The following is a 23,917-nucleotide window of genomic DNA, read 5'->3' on the forward strand; positions in this document are numbered from 1 at the left end:
AGAGTCACTAGCTCGACTTTAGGGTGCGTTTACTTGGGGTCATCAAGGAGGATAGTGGTTTCCTCCTCAAGAAATGCAGCTGCCACATAAGGTTTGAGTCGATGGCCATTAACTTTGAAAGTTGTACCGTCACGATCATTCTTGATTTCAACTGTCCCATAAGGATACACTGTTAACACCGTGAATGGTCCAGACCAACGAGAGCGAAGTTTCCCAGGAAAAAGTTTCAACCGGGAGTTGTAGAGGAGAACACTTTGACCTACATAAAATTCCTTCTTCAAGATGTGCTTGTCATGCCACTTCTTTGTACGGTCCTTGTAAATTTTCGCATTCTCATACGATTCATTTCGAAGTTCCTCTAGCTCATTCAATTGTAACTTCCTCTTCTCCCCTGCCGAACTCATGTCAAAATTGAGCGTTTTAATAGCCCAAAACGCTTTATGCTCCAATTCCACCGGAAGGTGGCATGCTTTCCCAAAAACCAGTCTATATGGTGACATCCCAATTGGCGCTTTGAACGCCGTTCTATAAGCCCATAGTGTATCATCCAATTTTAATGACCAATCTTTCCTAGAGGTACTCACCGTCTTTTCCAAGATTTTCTTCAATTCCCTATTCGAAACTTCAACTTGCCCACTAGTTTGCGGATGGTAGGGAGTAGACACTTTATGGGTGATGCCATATTTTGCAAGAAGGGAGTTAAATTGACGATTGCAAAAATGCGTACCTCCATCACTAATAATTGCACGAGGGACCCCAAATCTTGTAAAAATATTCTTTCGTAGAAATCGGACCACAACCTTGGCGTCATTCGTGGGTAGGGCAGCTGCTTCGACCCATTTGGATACATAATCCACTGCAACCAAAATATACAAATTCCCATATGATGCCGGAAACGGACCCATGAAGTCAATACCCCAAACATCAAACAATTCCACCTCCAAAATATTATTCAAGGGCATTTGGTTTCGACTAGAGATATTTCCTGTACGTTGGCAAGGGTCACATCTTGCAACAAAGTCTTGAGCATCTTTAAACAAAGTAGGCCAGAAAAATCCAGATTGTAGAACCTTGGCCGTAGTCTTGGAAGCACCATAATGGCCTCCACATGCCAAAGTATGACAATGCAATCAGCCATCTCTGTCTCAGGTACACATCTTCGTATAACTTGGTCAGGACCGTGCTTCCACAAATATGGATCATCCCAATAATAATGTTTAACCAATGATAGGAATTTCTTTTTCTGATAAAAAGACATATTAGGGGGAAGAATGCCACAAGCTAGGTAATTTACAAAATCTGCATACCAGGGAGTGATGAATTCTTTTTCGGAGTTGATGGAAAATAATTGCTCATCCGGGAATGTCTCTAGGATAGGCCCAACATCTTCTATAACTTCATCCTCACGGACTAGCCGAGAGAGGTGGTCGGCCACCACATTCTCAGATCCTTTTTTATCTCGAATTTCAATATCAAACTCTTGAAGTAATAAAACCCATCGAATTAGTCTTGGTTTTGCTTCCTTCTTGGCAAGCAAAAATTTCAAAGCTGCATGATCCGTATATACAATTACCTTTGCACCCAGTAGGTAAGAACGAAATTTATCCAATGCGAATACCACTGCTAACAATTCCTTTTCCGTAGTGGCATAGTTCAGTTGGGCATCATTCAATGTACGACTGGCATAGTGAATTACATGTAGTAATTTATTCTTCCTTTGACCCAAGACGGCTCCAATAGCATAATCACTTGCATCACACATAATCTCGAATGGTAATTCCCAATCAGGTGCCATAATGACTGGTGCAGTGGTGAGCTTTGTCTTCAATAAATTAAATGCCTCCAAACAGTCTGAATCAAAGTTGAATTCAGAATCCTTCAATAACAACTTGCAAAGAGGCTTTGTAATTTTAGAGAAATCCTTTATAAATCGACGATAAAACCCAGCATGTCCCAGGAAGCTTCGAATTCCTTTCACTGTAGAAGGGGGTGGCAGCTTTTCTATGGTCTCAATTTTTGCACGGTCAACCTCAATACCTCTTGCTGAAATTTTATGCCCCAACACAATTCCTTCTTGTACCATAAAATGGCATTTTTCCCAATTGAGAACTAAATTGGTTTCTTCACATCTTGCTAACACCAATGCCAAATTATCCAAACAAGAATCAAAAGATGAACTGAAAACAGAGAAATCATCCATAAATACCTCAATAAATCGCTCCACCATGTCCGAGAAAATGCTCATCATGCAACGTTGAAAAGTGGCAGGAGCGTTACATAACCCAAAAGGCATACGGCAATAGGCAAAAGTTCCAAATGGACATGTGAAGGTCGTTTTTTCTTGGTCTTCAGGCGCGATAGGAATTTGATTATATCCTGAGTATCCGTCTAGGAGTAATAGGCATGCCCAGCAAGTCTTTCTAGCATCTGATCAATAAAAGGCAGCGGGAAGTGATCTTTTCTGGTTGCAGAATTCAATTTCCTGTAATCTATGCAGACTCTCCATCCTGTAACAGTTCTTGTTGGAACTAACTCATTATTGTCATTTTTTACTACAGTCATCCCTCCTTTCTTTGGCACAACCTGTGTAGGACTCACCCAACTACTGTCAGATATAGGGTAAATAATACCTGCATCAAGCAATTTTAATACCTCTGCACGAACCACTTCCTTCATGTTGGGATTCAATCGACGTTGATGCTCCACGGATGGCTTATGCTCCTCTTCCATTAGTATTCGATGCATACACATAGAAGGGCTAATACCCTTGATGTCAGCGATTGTCCACCCAATTGCAGTTTTATATTTTCTCAAAACCCGTAATACTTTTTCTTCTTCAGTTTCACTCAAATTGGTAGCAATCATAACTGGTAAAGTTTCAGAATTTTCCAAATAAGCATACCTCAAATGTGTTGGCAATGGCTTCAGAGTAAGTGTGGGTGCAGCAATCACCGAAGGTGCAGCCTTAGGAGGTGCCGCTCCTAGTGGTTCGAACTGATTCCTTCGCCTTGGGTGGTATGGTTGTGATGCATCCAAATATAAGGCATATTCAGCAACCAAGGGGTTGTCATCTTGGGAGGTAGCAGCATGGACCAATGTAGATTCCAATGGATGGCTCGGATTCTCCTTTTTAAATGTGTCTGAAGCAATTTCATCAATTAATTCCATGTGAAAACAATCCTCCGCTTCTCTTGGAAATTTAATTGCTTCAAAAACTTTGAATGTTGCTTTTTCATTCCCAACTCTCAAAGTTAGTAACCCTTCTTCTACGTCAATCAGAGTGCGTGAAGTAATCAAGAATGGGCGGCCCAAAATTAGATGCATGTCAGAATCTTCTTCCATATCCAAAACCAGAAAATCCGCCGGAAATATGAGTGTATCAACCTTTACTAGAACATCTTCTATAATTCCATCTGGGTATGTGATTGACCTGTCCGCCATCTGCAAAGAAACAGTAGTGGGTTTAATTTCACCAATACCAATCTTTTTAGCAACAGATAAAGGTAGTAAGTTAATGCTAGAACCCAAATCACATAAAGCTCTTTCAAAGAAATTATTTCCAATAGTGCATGGAATTTTAAAACTCCTCTATCTTTTTGTTTTGGTGGAAGCTTCCGTTGTAGGATGGCGCTGCACTCTTCTGTCAGTTGGATTTTCTCGTGCTCTCCAAATTTCCTCTTCTTGGAGAGAATGTCTTTCATGAATTTTGCATAACTTGGCATTTGTTCCAAAGCTTCAGCAAAAGGAATGTTGATCTGTAACTTTCTGAACATCTCCAAGAATTTTGCAAACTGCCCATCAACTTTATTTTTTCCCAACCTCTGCGGAAAAGGGATTTGTGGGACATATGGCTTCAGTGGAGGAGAAGGAATTGGTATAGAATTTTCTTCTTCTTGGGATTTTTCTGTGGTGGTGATTGGTGGTAAAGATGCATGCCCCATTTCTGCTGCAGACTTCTTAGCTTCTTTTTCTTTCTCTAATGCTTCTTGTTCCAAGTCGACTGCTGTATTTACTTGCTTCCCTTTACGAAGAGTGATTGCCTTTGCTTGTTCTTGATTTTTCGGGTTAACTTCAGGTTGGCTTGGAAATACTCCTTGGTTTCTTCCACTTATAACATTAGCTAATTGGCCAACTTGCACTTCCAAATTCTGAATAGAAGCTTGCTGATTCTGAAATTGGGTTTTTGTTTCAGTCATGAATTGGGTGGTAGACATAGTCAACTGAGTAAGCGCATCTTCCAAATTTATTTTCTTCTCTTGAGCCGGAAAACCAGGTGGTGGTCTCTGCACATTCTGAGTGTTGCTCCATGAAAAATTTGGATGGTTTCGCCAACCGGGGTTGTATGTATTGGAATAAGGATTATTCCTTTGTCGATTAAATTCTCCAACCTGATTGACTTGCTCAGCGGACGCAAATGGGTTCCCTTTGGTACACTCTGAACTTGGATGAGGGCCTGCACAAAGTTCACAACCAAAATTAGTACTAGTGTTTATAGCATTAACACTTAAAGAATCAACTTTTTTAGTAAGGTTAGAAATTTGTGCTGTTAGCAAAGCCATAGCATCGACTTCCAAGACCCCAGCTGGTTTTAGATTCATTCTCTCACTCGGCCATTGGTAGTTGTTGGATGCCATGGTCTCCAATAATTCAAATGCTTCAGTAGCCGTTTTTGTCATTAACACAACTACAAAAAAGCAAAAAGACGACGGTAAATCACCGTCGTGTATTGGGTTTTTCAATGGTCGTGGAATCCACCGTCATCTTTTCCCTCATAAACCACGACGCTAAATAACCGTCGTTGTTAACATATACAACGTCATCAACAAATACAAAACGACGTCTTTGTACTGCAAAAAGATCTAAAAAAAGCAATCGAGGATGATAATAGACGACCAACTCTCTAAAAAAACCGTCGTTAAAAAGAAAAAATATGACACATATTAACAGAACAAGGCCGCAAGATAGACATACAACGACGAAAATACAAACACGACGACGTTAAATATAATTTTCACGACAATAAAAAATATGACGTCTTTAAATACATTAGAAGAAGACGTTATTTATACCTACTACATCGCATATATAAAAACAACCGTCGTAAAATTAATTTTCCACTTCGATTTTTCGATAAAAGATGACGTGGAAATAGTTGTCAGTGTCATTATTTACGACGTATATGTTTATAGAGTAGACGTTGAAAAACTAAACAACGTCGGTTACAAATATATGAGAGTCGTATTACAAAATTTATACGTCCTATTTTCAGAAACAAACAACGACGATAAATATTAGACGTTGTTAAATAAAACAACGTCGGAAAAAAATAAAAACAGACGTGTTTAGTCTGCTAAAGTTCTAGAAAATAGTCGAGGATGAGAATAGACGACCAACTCAAAAACATCACCGTCGTTAAAAAGGAAAAATATGACACATATTAAAAGAACAAGGCCGCAAGATATACATACAACGACGACAACTAAAATACTACGCCGTTAAATATAATTTACCCGACAAGAAAAAATATGACGTCTTTAAATACATGAGAAGACGACGTTATTGAAATCTACTACGTCTCTTATTTACAAAAAACCGTCGTGAAATAAATTTTCCACTTCGATTTTTCTAAAAAAGATGACGTGGAAATAGTTGTCAGTGTCATTATTTACGACGTATACATTTATATAGTCGACGTTGTATTTATATGTATTCATTACTCACGACACACTTAATAATATAGACGACGTTGAACTTCTAAACAACGTCGGTTCCAAATAAATGAGAGCCGTATTACAGAACATATAGACGGCGTAGATTATGATGAGAGCCGTATTACAAATAACGTCGTTTAATTGTTATTAGACGGCGGTTATAATGAATTTTCGTCGGAATTCATTTCGTTCCTCTTCGTTTATAAAAGAACTTGCGACGTGGAAAATGTATGATGACGTCGTATTTTTTAACGTTCAGATTATATATCTCGTTTTTTAGACGTCGTTATTATGGGATTGGAGTCGTGTTATTTTGAATTACATGGCGGTACTTAATCCTTCCCCGACGTGATATCCTGGATAATTGCTTCACAATAGCGTCGTGGTTCTTCATTGTTACGTTGCTTTAAGACGTCGGTAAATATGCTGAATAAATGGTTCACCATAACGTCGTGTTTTATTTGAACAGACGTTGTTTTTTATGCAGAATATAATGATGTAATCTGGATCCAGTATTTTTTGCACTGATTGTTTTGTGGCCAAAACCTGTATAATGAAAGTGAAGAAATCACATTACAATATATTATAAAATGAATGTCATACACTGCCAATTACATAAGCATCATTCAATCCATATATCTTCACACCCACCTCGAATATTTTGAGCACCTAACTCACCCACCAGTTCATCAAATGTGTCAACATTTGGCATCCCTCTAGTAAATGGCTCACACTCAATTATCACATCACCTAAGACTTCATCACCAATAACATCATTATATTCTCTATTAGGCATTGATAACACTACCGACCAACCACGATGCATCGGGTCGTCAACAAAAAATATTTGTTTGACTTGAGAAGCCAAAACAAATTGGTCATTCCTATGTCCAATTTTACTCAAATCTACAAGGGTAAATCCAAGTTCGTCGACTACAAGACCAGAACTATCTATCCAATCACACCTAAAGACTGGGATTGTAAACTTTTGGTAGTCAAGGTCCCAAATTTCTTGAATGACACCATAGAAACCCATATTTGAGAGAATTGGGTTTTTATCCTTGGCACTAGCAACTTGCATGGTATGTGCAAGTAAATAAACTCCACTATTTTGAGTTGTCCGCACATCATCTTGTGCCTTGATATTGAATTTAATACCTTGAATAAGATAGCTCCTATATAATGGCACTGCCATGTTTGGACCAGCTGCTAGCCACCTTAAATTTTCTGATACGCCATTATTGTCTTCCTCAAGTTCACTTTGAACCTGCAAATTAATCAAATCTTAATTCAATCTAACATAGAAATAAGAAGAAAATTAAAAGAGAAATATGTTATTCAACAACATATACCTTGAAGCGTAGCCATTGAATGAAAGTGCTATTGTGCTTATCCTGCAGCCACTTTGTTCTCTTTCTAAATTTTGGATAAGCAGTCTTGATGTGGATCATATGTTGCCTACATGACACGAAAAATTCAAGCATTACGGTCCCAAATATATAAGATAAACATAAGAAATAATTTAAAATGGAAACTTAAAGAATAAAACTCATACGTACTCGATATAAGGTAGGACTTCCTCCGTATTCTCCAAGACATATAGATGTGCTTGATTCAACAGGTCCTGATCAACTACGCTCACTGTGCAACCTGATAATGGCTTTGAAAGTCCCATCTTTTGGCTTGAAGGCACTCCAACTGTACTAACATCAGATAAATGCTGAGTACAAAACTCTACCGCTTCTTCAGCTATATACCGCTCAGCAATGCAACCTTCGGGACGAGTACGATTCTGAACATACCCCTTCAGCACTTTCATATATCTTTCAAACGGATACATCCACCTAAAATATACTGGCCCACATAGACGAACTTCTCTGACAAGATGTACTACTAGATGAACCACGATATCAAAGAATGAAGGGGGAAAGTACTTCTCAAGCAAACACAGAGTAACTACTACATCTTCTTCCAACTTATCTAGCTTGGAAACATCAACAGTCTTTGCACATATAGCATTGAAGAAGAAGCACAAACGAGTTATTGCATACCTTGCAGGCTTCTCCAAAACAGAACGAATTGCCACAGGGAGCAATTGTTGCATTAAGGTATGACAATCATGTGATTTAAGGCCAAGAAGTCTTGAATCTTGTAAAGATACAAGATTTTTAATATTTGAAGAATAACCTTCAGGGACCTTCATACCATAGAAAGAATTGCAAACCTCTCTCTTCTCTGCTCTTGACAAATTCCAAGGCCCAGGAGGCAAACGAGTACGTCTTTCTCCATACTCGGGTTGCAAATCAGTTTTGACCCCCATGTTCAATAAATCTAATCGAGCAGCAATCCCATCTTTATTTTTTCCAGGGATCTCCAGCAATGTACCAATGATACTATCGCAAACATTCTTCTCAATGTGCATAACATCTAGGGCATGCCTCACAGGAAGGTATTTCCAATACTCGAGATCAAAGAATATTGATTTCTTCTTCCAACAAACTCTGTCACCATTTTCAACCATATGCAGCACTTCTTCTCCGGTTAATGGCTCGGGAGGTATGCAATATTCAGGTTTCCCATTAAAAGCTGCACGTTGCCTCCTATATGGATGATTGATTGGTAACCATTTTCTATGCCCAATGTAACAAATTTTGTGGCCATTTTTCAACCTGTGACTAGGTGTATCATCGCCGCATATTGGACAAGCTTTATATCCTTTAACAACACAACCAGATAAGTTTCCATAGGCGGGGAAATCATTAATTGTCCACATTAATGCAGCTCTGAGTGTAAAGTATTCTCCATTATGTGCATCATACACTCCTCTAATCCCAACCCACAAGGATTTTAAATCATCAATCAAAGGCTCCAAGTAGACGTCTATATCATTTCCGGGTTGTTTAGGACCTGAAATCAATAAGGTTAACATCATGAACTTTCGTTTCATGCACAGCCATGGAGGGAGATTATATGTAACTAAGATAACCGGCCAACAACTATATCTGCTACTTAGAGAACTGTGGGGATTGAATCCATCAGATGAAAGAGCCAATCTCAAGTTTCTCGGCTCATTACCAAACTCAGGCCATTTATCATCAAGAAGTTTCCAAGACGGGGAATCCGCCGGATGAGACATCTGACCGTCAATTGATTTTCTAGCAGCATGCCACCAAGTCAAACTCTTAGCTGTCTCATGTGATTGAAACATCCTTTTAAACCTTGTAATTGGGGGAAAATACCACACCACCTTCGCTGGCACACCCTCTTTCAAGATTGAATCTTTGCCTTCCTTCCACCTTGAGATACCACAAGTAGGACAATTAGTTGAATCCTCATACTCCTTCCTATACAAGATGCAATCATTGGGGCATGCGTGCATTTTCTCATAACTCAGCCCCAATGCACACAAAGTCTTTTTAGCCTCATACATGGAGGTTGGTATTGTATTTCCTTCTGGAAGCAAATCGCCTTGAAGTATCAATAATTCTGTAAAACAGACATCACTCATCCCATGTTTTGCCTTCAAATTATACAACTTCACTAATGCCGATAACTTCGTGTACTTTCTACAACCAGGGTACACTGGTTGATCTCCATCCCCAATCACATTGGCAAACTCATACGGATCCGAACCAAAATCACCAAAATCATTATCATCCATATCAATTTCTTCAGACACAAAACTGTACCTACTATGGCCATCATCTTCTTCAACATTTCTACTAGCATTAGTAGTTGCTTCCCAAGGTTCTCCGTGAAATGTCCAATTCTTATAGCTTTGGTCAATTCCATTAAAGTATAAGTGATCCCTTATAATTCCAACCCCAAACAACTTCAAATTAACACATTTAACACATGGACAACGGATATGTGTTGTAGTTAGAAGATTTTCTACAGCAAAGTTCAAAAATGCTTCCACCCCAAATTCATATGCCTTCGATCTTCTATCCGAGTGCATCCATGACTTATCCATCTCCGACACTATAACCTATTATCTATAATAAAGTGAAAATACAGGCAATGACCATCACTATAGCAGATTATACAATGATCTAATCGCAAGTAATACACAACAGAGACGACGGGTTTTAAACAAAAACAGACATATTTGGCATATATAGACGACGGATTTTCAACAGACGTCGTCTATTATAAGTAATACAAACGACGGTTTATGAAAAAACCGTCGTGTATAAGTAATACAACGACGGTAGTTTAAAAAAACCGTCGTGTAATCGTCGTCGTATGCCTTAAAATTCGTCGTGTGCCTTAAAATTCGTCGTGTCTCAGTTTATTTTCAAGAACACAAAACCCATTAAGAACACAACATATATATGAAACCAAGCAAGAAACCAACATATACATGAAACCAAGCATGAAAACAATAAATCCATTCCCAATTCAACATAACATAGGGTGATTAAAAGATACGACAAAATTAAATCCATTCCCAATTCAACATAACAGATAATGTAATCCATGAACCCATTAAACAGAAAATCCATGAACCCATACCTATAAGCCCATTATTAACAGATCGCAAAGCATACACATAAAACCCTTTAACAAAACAACCTAATATCATTCAATGAATTTACAAGGGGAAGATAGGGTTTGTACTTACAGGTTGGACGAGCTCACAGATTCGACGGAGCCTGGAGAGTGCAACTTTTAATTAGAGCAGAAGTGAGAGAGCGAAATGTTATGTCGCGCGAAATCTGAAAATTTTAGGTTTCAGGGTTCGAAGTATAAGAATAAGAGCCAAATCTAAAAAAATTTAGGTCGCGCGAGGTTGGATGGACGTTGTGCGTGACAATCATTTGGAAGTTGGTGATCTGTGTCTTTTTGTGTTGATTGCGTGGTTGGATGGACGTTGTGCGTGACAATCATTTGGAAGTTGGTGATCTGTGTCTTTTTGTGTTGATTTCCAGCACATTATTAACAGATCGCAAAGCATACACATAAAACCCTTTAACAAAACAACCTAATATCATTCAATGAATTTACAAGGGGAAGATAGGGTTTGTACTTACAGGTTGGACGATCTCACAGATTCGACGGAGCCTGGAGAGTGCAACTTTTAATTAGAGCAGAAGTGAGAGAGCGAAATGTTATGTCGCGCGAAATCTGAAAATTTTAGGTTTCAGGGTTCGAAGTATAAGAATAAGAGTCAAATCTAAAAAAATTTAGGTCGCGCGAAAATTTTTAGAGCTCGCGCGTTTTAAAACGTCGAAAGAAAAACCAAGGCGAAAGTTCTACAAGTACCGACGTAAATTTAATATTCCACGACGGAAACTTCATTTTCGAATTAAGAACGTAAGGCCGTTCATTTTGAAGCTTCATTTTTCGGATTAATTTTAAATTTATTTTGAATTTTTTATATAACGACGACTGAAAAACCACGTCGGTGTTAAGAAATTAAAGACGTTGTAAATTATATAAACCGACTTACATATTAAAATGACGTCGTTTAAAGCGTAAACCATGTCGTATGTTTTTCTGTACGACGTAAAATATGTATTCCACGACGCAACCACCATCGTTAAAAATTAATACCCTAAACCCATAAAACTAAATTATACAATTTAAAAAATTAAGTTTATAAAAGGTTTTATGGTTTTAAAGCCTAACATATACCCTAGACTACCCAAAAATTATACTTAAATAACAACCCTAATCTCTAAACCCTAGACTCTAAACCCTAAACCATAAAACTAGAAGTGATTTTATGACTCATCAAAACAATTTTGTTTTGGATGGTCATTTTAAATTTTTGTTATTCAAAATGAATTTTTTCAAGGTTTATGTGGAAGAAAATATATCAATGACTTCATAGGAGATGACTTTTCAATTTTCTGATTTATTTTAAATTTATTTTGAATATTTTGATATAAAAATAATAAAATATTCTTACCACAACAACAAACCACGTCGGTGTTAAGCAATTTGTATGTTTGTTTTTTTTTTTAATTTAAGAAAACCTCAACAAATTTTTACATTACAGAAACCATGGCGGCTTTTTAACTATACGACGTAAAATATATATTCCACGACTTAACCGCTGTCGTTACATAAACTCTGCCCATTCATTCCGGACTTCATCAATGGCTTCTTGGGGGTATGAAGCTTCCTGGTTTCCCTTGGCATACTGCATAAACAATGACTATTAGGGTTTATAAATAAAAAGAAATTCAATCACAGACGACGATATTTTTCATAACCGACGTAGTATATCCATTCAACGACGTTAATTTTACATGACCGTCGTTGATAATACAAAAAACGACGTTAAATGTATGAAGGTAGAGAAAATTTGTACATTATACATAAATATCAAGTGTTCAATAATTGCCCTGTTTAATAATTTGGAAAACAAACTCTGCCCATTCATTCCGGACTTCATCAATGGCTTCTTGGGGGTATGAAGCTTCCTGGTTTCCCTTGGCATACTGCATAAACAATGACTATTAGGGTTTATAAATAAAAAGAAATTCAATCACAGACGACGATATTTTTCATAACCGACGTAGTATATCCATTCAACGACGTTAATTTTACATGACCGTCGTTGATAATACAAAAAACGACGTTAAATGTATGAAGGTAATTTCTTCTTACCTTATACTCAAACCCAAAGGAAGGATCCATGATGATGTCCCTCATGAAGCGTATCACATAATACCCGCATTCTACATTGCTGGGTTGCTTTGGTGTGCCTGAGAGAGTTTTCCAAATTACATTTTTACGTCCTGCTCGGGCTATGTGGGTATTATATATTTTTAAAGCACTGTTCACGATGTTTTTCGCCTCTTCGTCGACCACACGATGACCTGGCAGAGGATCCAGAAAATAGACGGTCTCCTTCTTTGCTCTTACAATCAGCAAGATCCAATGACGGCTGCACAAAATTAATATAAAAACGACGGTTATTTACAAAAACGACGTATTATAGTATTTCACACGACGAAATAAAGTAGATACGACGACATTATATATTTATCACGACGATAAATAAATACCGACGTGGTTAGTAGTTTCAAACGACTAAATAAAATAAAACACCGACGTGGTTAGTTTATAAGCTGTCATTTATTGAAAATCATAAAAACAAAATCCTAAGGAGACTAACCCTGGATTGTAAGGCATCATGAAAATCTGTTCACCGTCTGTCTTCTGAAGTCGAGCTGCTACCAGTCGTGATCTTTCAGTTATTGTGCCAGAGTTGGCACTAACTGTAGCAGGGTCGATAAAGCCAACCATGCTGCACATATTGGCTTGTTTCAAAACATCGTGTAAGTACCTAAATACATAAAATAATATAAACAAGTCAGCACAAAAAAACACGACGGTTATGTATAAAAAAACGACGTATTATAATATTTCACACGACGTACTGAAATAGATGAGGATGTTATAATATATTTATCACGACGGTAGTTAGTTAAGACGACGTGGTTAGTTAGTTAAGACGACTCAATATATAAACCAACGAGGTATTATTTTAGAAGTACAAACCTCATATATACAGCCAATACAGTAGCTCCAATTTCTTCCATGCCTGCAAATTGTGTAATATCTTCAGGCAGGAGGAAGGTATCGCGCTCACCACCAAACACCTCCTTATCAATTGTAAATTGGAGTGTCTTATCCTCAGGCAGGAGTGTCGTTTCCACAAAACGACAAAGGGTTTTTAAAGAAGATGGCGCCTCCATATTTGAATAATCACCAACTTTAATAACCTGTTTAAAGAAATAAAAAAAATGACGTGGTAATTCAATAAAGACGACGGTTTAAGGAATAAAACGTCGTCTTAAAAGTATTTAAACGACGGTGAAAAAACAGTTGTGGTAATTCAATAAAGACGACGGTTTTATGAATAAAGCGTCGTCTGAAACCATTTAAACGACGGTGCAAAAACCGTCGTTTAAATATTTTATTACGTCTTAAAAAAATTCCGCCGTCTAAGTTGTAAACAAACGACGGATTAAATAAAAATATCGACGTCTGAAATTTTGAAAAACAAATAAAAAAGGCAAAGTTATGTGAACATACCTTGTCGTCATGCTTTTCTTCATCTTCTTTCTCCTTTTCTTCTTCCTTCTCTTCATCTCTTTTTTCTTCTTCCTTCTCTTCATCTGGCTGATGTTTCCCCATTTTGGCAGTATCATCCTCCAAATGTAGGGATCTCACATCACCTCCAGAGCAGCTAGCTTTGTCAGACATTGGATTTTTGGGGCTTTGGCTAATTCTTGGTTTAAGCATGCTTGGATCAAAATTGGGAATTAATTGGGAAAGCTGACTCAGGAAATGCTCCCTCTCAGCCTCTACCAATTGTTTTGTCCTAGCCTCCATCCTTAAGGCCTCTTCCCTTGCCTTAGCCTCCATCTTTTTAGTCTCTTCTTGAAGGAGAACTCTTAAACTGTCCTTCAAACGGTCGTCAAAGCTCACCCTCTGTGGTTTGGGCAAATTGAAATATTGCCTTGGGGAAACACCAGCACCAACTCCCCTCACTCTGCCTGGATGCTCGGGGCCCAAAGCCATGGTCAGCACATCATTGCTGCCATCTACTCTGACTTTGCCTTCCGAGACTTGTTTCTGCAATTCATCCTAAAACAAAGATAAACAAAAAAACACACGACGGTTATTTATGTACAAACGACGTATTATATAATTTCACACGACGCAATAACGTATAAACCGACGTTATTATAACTTATCACGACGGTAGTTATACCGACGTGGTTATTTATTTAAAACGACGAAATGAATAAACAACCGACGTCTTATGCTATAATTAAAGAAAACAGAGTAGTGATTCCTATTTAGACCGTTAACGACGTTTTTAAAAAAGTTTCGACGTGGTAATATCATTCACACGACGCGAAAATGAACCACCGACGTCTTATGCTATAATTACAGAAAACATAGTAGTGATTCCTATTTAGACCTTTAACGACGTTTTTAAAAATTTTTCGACGTGGTAATATCATTCACACGACGAAAAATATAACATACGACGTAATAAGAATAATTCACAGTTTAATAAAAATTTAAAACAGAGTGATAGTAGGCTTACAATTAATTTTGCTTTCTCTGCCACCTTTGGATCAGGGATGTTACCATGTTTGTCCTGTCTAGCTCTCTTCCATAAGGTAGATCGATCAATTTCTACCCCAGGCATGGTTTCCTCCAATTGATCCTCCAATCCAGCATATCCTTTTCGAGACAATCGATGATTGTACTCGAGTTTCTCCCTAATCTGTGCATGTTGAGAATGCACAGACTCAAAATCTTTGGATAGCCTTGAAGCTACAAAGGCATCCCATTGTGCTTTCTCTATGAATTTATATGTTTCAGGGGGTTGGCTTAATTTCTCCCTGTCATTGGTGTATGGAAGGATATAATGCCTCGTTAGTGTAGACTTGAAATCCTTCCATTTCTTGGCAGCAGAAGCTAAAACAGAGGTCTTGCCCCCTTGGCCTACGACAAAAGCCATGTCAACTGCTTCCCAAATCTGCTCCTTTATATCCTTGGGGATTTGGGACCATTTCTTGTCCACAAGTGGGATCCTGGAGCGTGCCAACACACCAATATACGACTGCATCTCAATATGTGCTTGGCCAACACCTTTCCCCCTTTTATTGTACTCAACAATTGGCCTCAGTTTCTGAAGCTTTCTCTTCACAACACGAGGCATTGTGCTCATACCTCGACCAGTCTTTGAATCATCAGAGATTGTTGTCTGGCTGGTTGGTTCTGTCTCAGCAGATGATGAAGCAAACTTCATCTTCTTCGAAGACTTCATCTCCTTCGAAGACTTGTCTTGAGGAGCTACCATTCCAAGCTTCTTGGAGCCAGAATCCTTAGTTTGTTGTTGAGAAACCATTTTAACAGACAAAACTGCAAGTGAAAATATTTCAGGAAAACATTAAGAACACAAACGACGGTATTAAAAAAATACGACGTATGATATGATTTTAGACGACGCAATGAAATAATCTCAGACGTAATAAATGTTTAAAACCATTATTTATATAACGTCGTGGTATATATGTTCACACGACGTCAATAGTAATACACCGTCGTGGTAAAACTATTATTTATATAACGTCGTGGTATTTATGTTCATACGACGTCAATAGTAATACACCGTCGTGGTATTAACATTCACACGACGTAAAACAATAAGATATTTTGTCGTCTATATTAGATACCAACCCTAGTTTCTTTTTCTTTATATTTTATCAAATAAGGGAAAAACAAAAACCATTGTTCAGAGAAATCAAACCTGCAATTAAACAAGCATATAAAAAAAGACTATTATTTTAAAAACAACTTTGTCAATTTTCAAACGACGCTAGAACAACTGACGAACCGTCGTGGTCTACAGTCGTCTTATTTAGTTGAGGTAGTTGTCTTCAAAGTTGGAAACTTTCCCTCTTTGTCTGTATATTTTATCAAACTTGGAAAGAAGTAAAATGATTTTGGCCAGAAAAAAGGTAAAAAGATTTTTCAAACAAAAAACGTATGAGCATGCAAAACAGTAACCAAAATAGTGAAAATGAAAGCTTACCTTTTGCGTGCAATGAAAGCAAGAGGAAGATGATCGATGTTTAAGTTCAGAGACGACGAAGAAGACGAGAGGAAGACGATGAGAAACTCTGACAATGCTCTGACAAGGAAAAAAGACGAAAAGGTTTCTCTGGGAGATTGAAATTTTTAATCGGGTTTGGAAACAGTGCATGTGTAAGTCGAAAAGTTGCTTACATATAAAACCATTTCAAAAAAATAATACGGCGGTTACATTTAACTACGTCGTTTTTAACTAACACGACGCAATATTTTTCGTTCGACGTGGAATCATTTCATTTAACGTCGTTAGGTTTAATATAACCGACGTGGATTTTAATTTTTAAATTATGAATAGAATTTTTTTTCCCGTGACCTTTCAGTTTATTTTTCAATTACAGTGCGTTATAAATAGAGTTTTTTTTCCGGAGGAAATTTAAAACGAAGGAAATTAATATTCTGGAATATGTAAAGTTTCTTTTTTGGATGACAGATTTAAATAAAATAAGAATATAAAAACAACGAATGTGTAAGTCAAGTAGACGAAAAGTTGCTTACATATAAAACCATTTCAAAAAAATAATACGGCGGTTACATATAACTACGACGTATAAATTACAAAATACGACGGAACATTTAACTTCGGACGTGGTAAATAAATACGACAGTAGTTTGTAGGTACCGTCGTAGTAAACTCAAAAATTAAAGTACATAAGTAATAACTCGCGTCATGGTAGATTATTTAACACGTCGTTTTTATTAATTTACCGACGTGGATTTCTGTAATATACGTCGATCATACCGACGTTGATTTTACAATTTAAACGGCGGTTTTTTTGTAAGGACCGCCGTTGGTTTTAAAAATTTATTCTATAAATTTGTCGCTTTCATTCATTTTCGGTTTACATTTAAGGTTCCAAGTTCTTCCTCTCTCAGTCTCTCATGTCTCAAAGACAATAATTTGGATGTTTTCTCAAAGAGAAATTGAGCTTACTCGCATCAAATATATGTCCACAAGAAGAAGCTTGTCAACTAGCCTTCTCACTTCCTTGATCAAGCCTGATAGGACACTTAGTGCTTCTGAATACTCCTTGCTTTCCATCAAAAGAGATGCAAGCCTAGCCTCCACTCGCTGTCGAAGGAAAGTTCGCTTCTCAGGGAAATCTGAAGATCAGATGTGCCTGATCCTCTGCTTGATTTTCTTGCCTAAGAAGATCCGTCGGATTTGTGATAGCCTCTTCCTTTATCCGTAGAGCTTCAGAAGAAGAAGATGGGTTTCAAGAATGCGATAAAGAATAGAAATGGCTTCAGATGGCCTCTAAAGCATGAGCAATTGAATCAGTAGTTTCTGGGAGATATGATGAAGACATTGTCAATGCTTTGAACTATACAAGTCCTGCAGAAAGATATGTTAAAGAAACTGAAACAACGGCGGTTTTCTGTTCTACCGTCGTCTTTTCTCGTCGTCTATATTAAGGTAAGATGGCGGTAGATTTATAATTACCGACGTAGATTATTTTGTTAAACGTCGTTAAGTGTACTACAACCGACGTGGATTTTATTTTTAAATTATAAATAGAGTTTTTTTTCCCGTATTCTTTCAGTTTTAGTTTTCAATTACAAAGCGTGATAAATAGATTTTTCTTTCCCGAGGAAATTTAAAATGAGGGAAATTAATGTTCTAGAATTTGTAAACTAACACGACGCAATATTTGCAAATCTGTGTCATCTGTTAAGATTATGATGTGGAACAGAGTTCCATCTGGTAAGATTTCGTAACCCTTGGGATCTCAGACAAATCTGATTATGTCGGCGGTGTTCTATATAAACCGTCGTGGTTATTTCAATTCTTGTCATTAAGTAGATCTACCGACGTAGGGTAAGAAAATCAAAGAAAAAAATTGTTAACAAAAATTCTTATTAAGACGACCGTTAAAATTAAAGGTACGACGTATAAAATGAATAAATACGACGATAAATTTTATTGTACGATTTAAAGATAACGTCGTAGAACTATACGAGAATGACGTCGATATATTTATATTTTCCGTCGTTGTAAATTAATTTAATACGGCGATATTTTGTATTTTAAAGCCGTGGATTTGTTTGTAATTATACGGCGTCTTATACGAAAACCTCGTCGTGTTATTTTATGAGTAAAAACGGCAGTTTTTATTGAAATCGTCGTCTTTACTTTCTACGTCGGTCGATTCATAACTTCTGCCGTTCTTTGTTGGCATTGATTTTACACTGCGGAAATCTGTTTCAAATAGACGTCGGTTGTTTAATTATGTACGTCGTTGTTTTTGAACAGCCATTTGAAACTCCATTTTTTAGTTGTCTAAGGTTGTATTACACGACGGTGTTTTTAGAACCGTCGTCTTTTTATAAACCACGACGGTTTTCACTTAGACCGTCGTTGTTTTCTGGTCGTCTTTTTCACTTTTTGTAGTAGTGTAAAGCCCTTCCAGCAGCTGCATCAACTAGTGTCCTGCTTGTTTGACTCAACCCATTGTAGAAAGTCTGAACTTGAATCCAGGTTGGTAGCTCATGGTGAGGACACTTGCGCAATAAATCTTTGAATCGTTCCCAGGCTTCATATAGAGGTTCCTTATCATATTGAGCGAATGACATAATATCTTGTCGAAATTTTGCAGTTTTTGCTGGTGGGAAAAATTTAGCAAGGAATTTCTTAGATAAATCATCCCAAGTACGGATGGAGTCTTGTGGCTGTGACAGTAACCAAAGCTTGGCTTTATCCTTCAAGGAGAAGGGGAATAGCCTTAAACGGATCGCATCGTCAGTTACCCCATTGAACTTGGACGTATCACAAATCTCCAAGAATATTGCAAGATGGATGTTGGGATCTTCATTCGGTAGACCACAAAATACGGATGAATTTTGCAGCATGGTGATCATGGCTGGTTTGATCTCAAAATTGTTGGCTGCAATAGCAGGACGTCGGATCGCTGAGGGAGTTGCCACTGGGGGGCCAAATTCCCCTACTGCTCTTTCTGCTTCCTCCGCCATAGGTGTGGATGGTGGTTCCACCAAAGTGTTCTTTTTGTTTCCTTTGTTCCGCTTATGAAACGTCCGTTCGATTTCTGGGTCAAGTGGTATGAGATCAAGGGTACGAGAACGGTGCATATACGGATCAAAGTACCTGAAACAAAAAGAAGAAATTCAAATTAAACTCAGAATTAAAATATATTGATATTAATAGAAAGCAATCCCCGGCAACGGCGCCAAAAACTTGTTGTGAAATTATTGCAAGCGCACAATCCGTACAAGTAATATAGAAATAAGTAGAGTATCGTTCCCACGAAGATTGTAATTTCCTATTAATTACCAATTATGATTAATGCATAAGTTTATTTGAACAGTTGATTAAGAAGATTGATTAATTTTAAGAAAACTAAAACAATTATGAAAAATAACAATTTAATTAACGATAGAAAATTAAGATGATGAGACACTAGAGCATCCGACTTCACCATAACCAATTCTACTTAATTCTTATAGCCAATTAACCCTAATTACTATCCATGTTGACAGTTGGTTTCTCCTAATTCATTTGATATCCCCTCTCGGGCTCAATCAAAAGTATTCTCAATTAACAACCCATTCTCTCTCGAGCAACGGATTTAGAAAACCAAGAACCCATTAAGTTCTATGAGAACCTACAAGAAAACTGCATGAATCATGTTAGTCCCTCTCGGGCACTCATTCAAGTCATGGTATTTGTTACAAGAAGCAAACACCAAACATCTCCTCTCGGTCTCCGCTTGGATCATCAATTAAATATTAGCTAGATATTTAAATCATTAAGAACAGTAACAAATACTCAACATGAGATAATAATCAGAAATTAATATAACGATAGAAATTAAGTATTCAAGGTTAGGCTACATCATAGCCCTAGCAAGGGAAATTAGTTCATGACAGAAGAAAATATAAACAAGAGAATTATTGTCATAAAACCAATTTGGCCGATGGACTTGATCTTCAGAATCTTCACAGGAACACCTTCAAAAGCTCCTCCAATAATGCAGCAGCAAATTCTTGGCTTCCTCTGATATTTCTCTGGTTGAATGAAAGTTGGTGGAAAAATATGGTAGAGACGACGATGGTGGAAAAAGATGATGGGTAATGGATCCTTTCAACAATGACCTAAACTCCCTATTTATAAAACTCCTAGAAATCCTACCTAAGGAATAATTACAATTGTTATAAAAATAGGATTCCTTCTAAAATAAGGTCTTCTTTATTTCTCCTTATTTGACTTGATAAGACTTGCACCATCTTGAACTAGGAAATTTGACAACATTCCTTGCAACAAAAGGAATGACTTGGCTTCTTTTTAATTGATCTTCATCTTCTTGCCTTTTTTAGCACACTTTCTCCTATTTCACAATTCCTTCACAAATCTCACAAAACCAATTAAAAACAACCAATTTAATCTGAGAAATTAATAAATAAATAAGCAAAGGAAGCATAAAATATATATAAAATATAGACTTATCAGTTATAATGTGCATTTATACGTGTATGTGTTGTGCTAGAAGCATCAAGCCTTAAGGAAATAATTGCTTCAATACATTTCGAATCAATAAATTTCTACTGGATAATAACAGAAAATAAATGTAAAAACAAGAAAATAAAAGATTTAACGAGATTTAACACTAACCGCACAAAAAACAAATAGAGAATGAAAGTATGAACCTTAACTTCATCTTTAGAGCAACTCCAGCGGCATGATAGAGCCTCGGGCTGGGGGAAAAAAATGCCAAAATCCGTTTGCAGCGAGGAGCCCAAGCCTAGGTGCAAGGTGGGACCCAGGAACCTGGGCTGGCCCGAGGGCAAGGTTGGCCCGAGCTCCAGCCCTCGTTTTGGTGCTGATGTCAGTGTTACAGTGCCGCTAAAGTCCACGTGTCGCGCTCTGGGCTCTCCGATTATATTTTTTCTCCAATCCAACGGCAACCAATTTTTGAGCAATAAAAAAAATGAAAAAAAATTGATTTAAAAAAAAAGTACTGATTTTTTTTTTCTTTCTATAAATACCAAAATTTTATCCGATTGAGATATGAATTTTATAATAAATATTGACATGTACGAACCCAAAAATCTTATCCGAAAATCTTATCCAAATTAATTATTTTGGTAAACAAATTTGTGAAAAAAATAAATAAATGAATAGTAATTGCCTTTTGCCATGGCAACGGGTATGGCTCGTCAATGGGCCAGGCCGGGCCGAGCCGGGCTTTAAAGATGAGAGAAAATATCAGGCCAGGCCGCGTCGGGTTTTTTTAGAAAATTCAAAGCCCAAGCCCGACCCATGAGCTGGGTCGGGCTAAGCCCAATGGGCTTGGCCTAAAAGGTCCCTACTTCATTAAAAAATAATCATAAATTTAATCATAAGGGCATTTTAGTCCAAATTTGAGATTAAACTCACTTAATTCCAACATTTTCACATCAAACCAAATTCATAAAATACTCAATAAAGTCACACAACTTATAAGATTTTCCACAAAAATAATAAAATCAAGTATTATTTTTTAGGTTATTACATAATTAGATCGTAATACATTCTTAAAATAATTTTAAAAAATAATAAGTATCAAAAAAATATTTTTTTAAAGGATGGTATGAATAAATATGCAAATATTTGGTTATGTGTTCAAGAAAAGCATGATTATATTTGGTGGTAGGATTATGTTTCGTGATATGATGTTCATCTTATTTTTTTATATATCTATAATTGTTGAATTAATAATTGACACAAATTAATGTGCTAATCATCCAATTAAAAACAAGGAATGAGTAAAGAAAAGTAAATGAAATAAAACAAATTATATATGTGATTTAAGTGATATAATCCTAAACCTAAACTCTTATTTATACATAATTATATATGTATGCGGGCCTAATGGGCCGGACTTTTGTGGGTGGGCCGGGCCGTGCTTTCTTGAGCTTAATCGGGTCGAGTCGGGCTTCAGACACCCAAGTCCAAGGCTAGCCCGGCCCAAAACGGGCCGGGCCATCTCAAAGTCCATAACGGGCCGGGCCGGGCTTTTTTTCAATGGGCTGAGCTGCCCCCCATTGGCCCATGAGCCCGCGGGCCAAATGATGAGGCCTAGCAACGGGTGAAAACACACAATACTATTTACAAGGGCAACCACTATTCACGTGAATAGTGGCTGCCCTAGCTCCCCCTTGCTATGACAAGTGGCAAATAGGTGAAGTTGCCCTTATACAAAGCCACAATGCTACAAATTTTTTTATTTTTTATTTGGTCAAAGGGTTTATTGCTTTACTCAAACAGAATTTACAAGTTTTTATTTTTATTTTTTTATTTTTTATTTTTTAAAAGGTCTACAAGACAAAGAAAGTAAAACAGAGAGAACCAAATCCTATGGCGCTTCTTATTCTGAGACCTCCTCCTTCCCCTTCGCTTCATGGCATTACGCTTCCTCTCACACTCTTCTCTTCACCCTCACTTCCCCTCCTCTTCTTCTTCTTTCTCGTCTTCCTCTCTTGCTCGTCCCTCCCTCTTGTTCAACCCACAACCCAGGTGCTTTTCCCCTTCATATTTTGCCCTTCATTTTCTGCTTATTTTCTGTTTGGTTTCCTAGAAAATGCGGCAACTAGAGAAATAAGGCGAGTCTATCAGTATTCTTGTTACAACATAACTTTTTCTTTGTTTGAATTGGAGTGATTTTATTTGTTTATTTGTTATTTTTGGTGATAAGATATTAGTTTTTGTATTTTGCTACTCGGGTTTTTCCTGGGAAAGTAGAAAATGTTTAAGGGTTTTGTTATTGGTTGTGACAGGACCCATATTCCACTGAAGGGCGTTCCTAGCTGCTGTGTAGTTCGATTGCGGTTGCTTCAAGAGCTTTTATGTCGTCTACCCCTGGCTCCAATGCATATGGGTCTGATCAGATTCAGATAAGTAAGCTGTCACTCCGACTTAGTTTTGGCTTGATGCTATAATGTCTAACATGTTCAGGTATTGGAAGGCTTAGACCCTGTTAGAAAGAGGCCAGGGATGTATATTGGGAGCACAGGACCCATTTGGTATTGTTTTTCCTCACTTTTCTCTTTCCATTTTTAATAATGTGCTTTTGCTAGATTCATCTTAGTCAATAAGGAAGTTTCTAATCATGCTCTTTTAGGTCTATGAAATTTTAGATAATGCTGTGGATGAGGCTCAAGCCGGATTTGCTACAAAGATCGAGGTTGTTTTACTTGCAGATGGTTCTGTGAGCATCGCTGACAATGGTCGTGGGGTATGCTACATCTTCTATGCCTTTTAGTCAAAAGCTTCACAAATCCTTTTTTGTATATGTTAAAGTAAGAACACAGTGTCATGATTTCTTATAAGGCTTGTCAAGATATTCTAATGTTCACATGTAGTTTGATGGGCCTTTATACCCTATGATGCCTTTCATACTTATATTTCTCATATGTATAGTCAATATGTCTAGAGTCTGTAAATTGTTCATTAAACATTGTTAAGCATGCCACGTAAATTCTGTAACGCAGTAAAATTTTTGGAGCAGAGAATGAAAATACCTACCAAAAACAAGCAAGAGGTGGAATACCACAAAGAGAAAGTGTACCTAATAAAAAAGCAG

At 37.2% G+C, this 23,917-nt stretch overlaps 2 protein-coding genes across 3 annotated transcripts in view; one reads left to right on the forward strand and one right to left on the reverse strand.

Annotated features, from left to right (window-relative positions):
* LOC109950343 lies at positions 1-8,193 on the reverse strand (the record flags this gene model as incomplete). Its single annotated transcript, XM_020568909.1, has 6 exons — positions 1-1,115; positions 1,508-1,559; positions 2,130-2,427; positions 2,847-3,441; positions 3,525-4,637; positions 7,627-8,193. Coding segments are annotated over 6 exons (3,711 nt in total), but the record flags the coding sequence as incomplete, so codon positions are not given.
* The window catches only part of LOC18770434 (DNA gyrase subunit B, chloroplastic/mitochondrial), an 89,946-nt gene continuing 88,617 nt past the window's right edge, over positions 22,589-23,917 (forward strand). For both annotated transcript variants that reach the window (XM_020568336.1, XM_020568335.1), the window contains exons 1-3: positions 22,589-22,851; positions 23,112-23,357; positions 23,456-23,569. The gene's annotated coding sequence lies outside the window, so the exon portion shown is untranslated. The remainder of the gene's footprint in view (positions 22,852-23,111; positions 23,358-23,455; positions 23,570-23,917) is intronic.

This window comes from Prunus persica, chromosome G7 (genome assembly GCF_000346465.2).
Source record: "Prunus persica cultivar Lovell chromosome G7, Prunus_persica_NCBIv2, whole genome shotgun sequence".
Taxonomy (NCBI): domain Eukaryota; kingdom Viridiplantae; phylum Streptophyta; class Magnoliopsida; order Rosales; family Rosaceae; genus Prunus; species Prunus persica.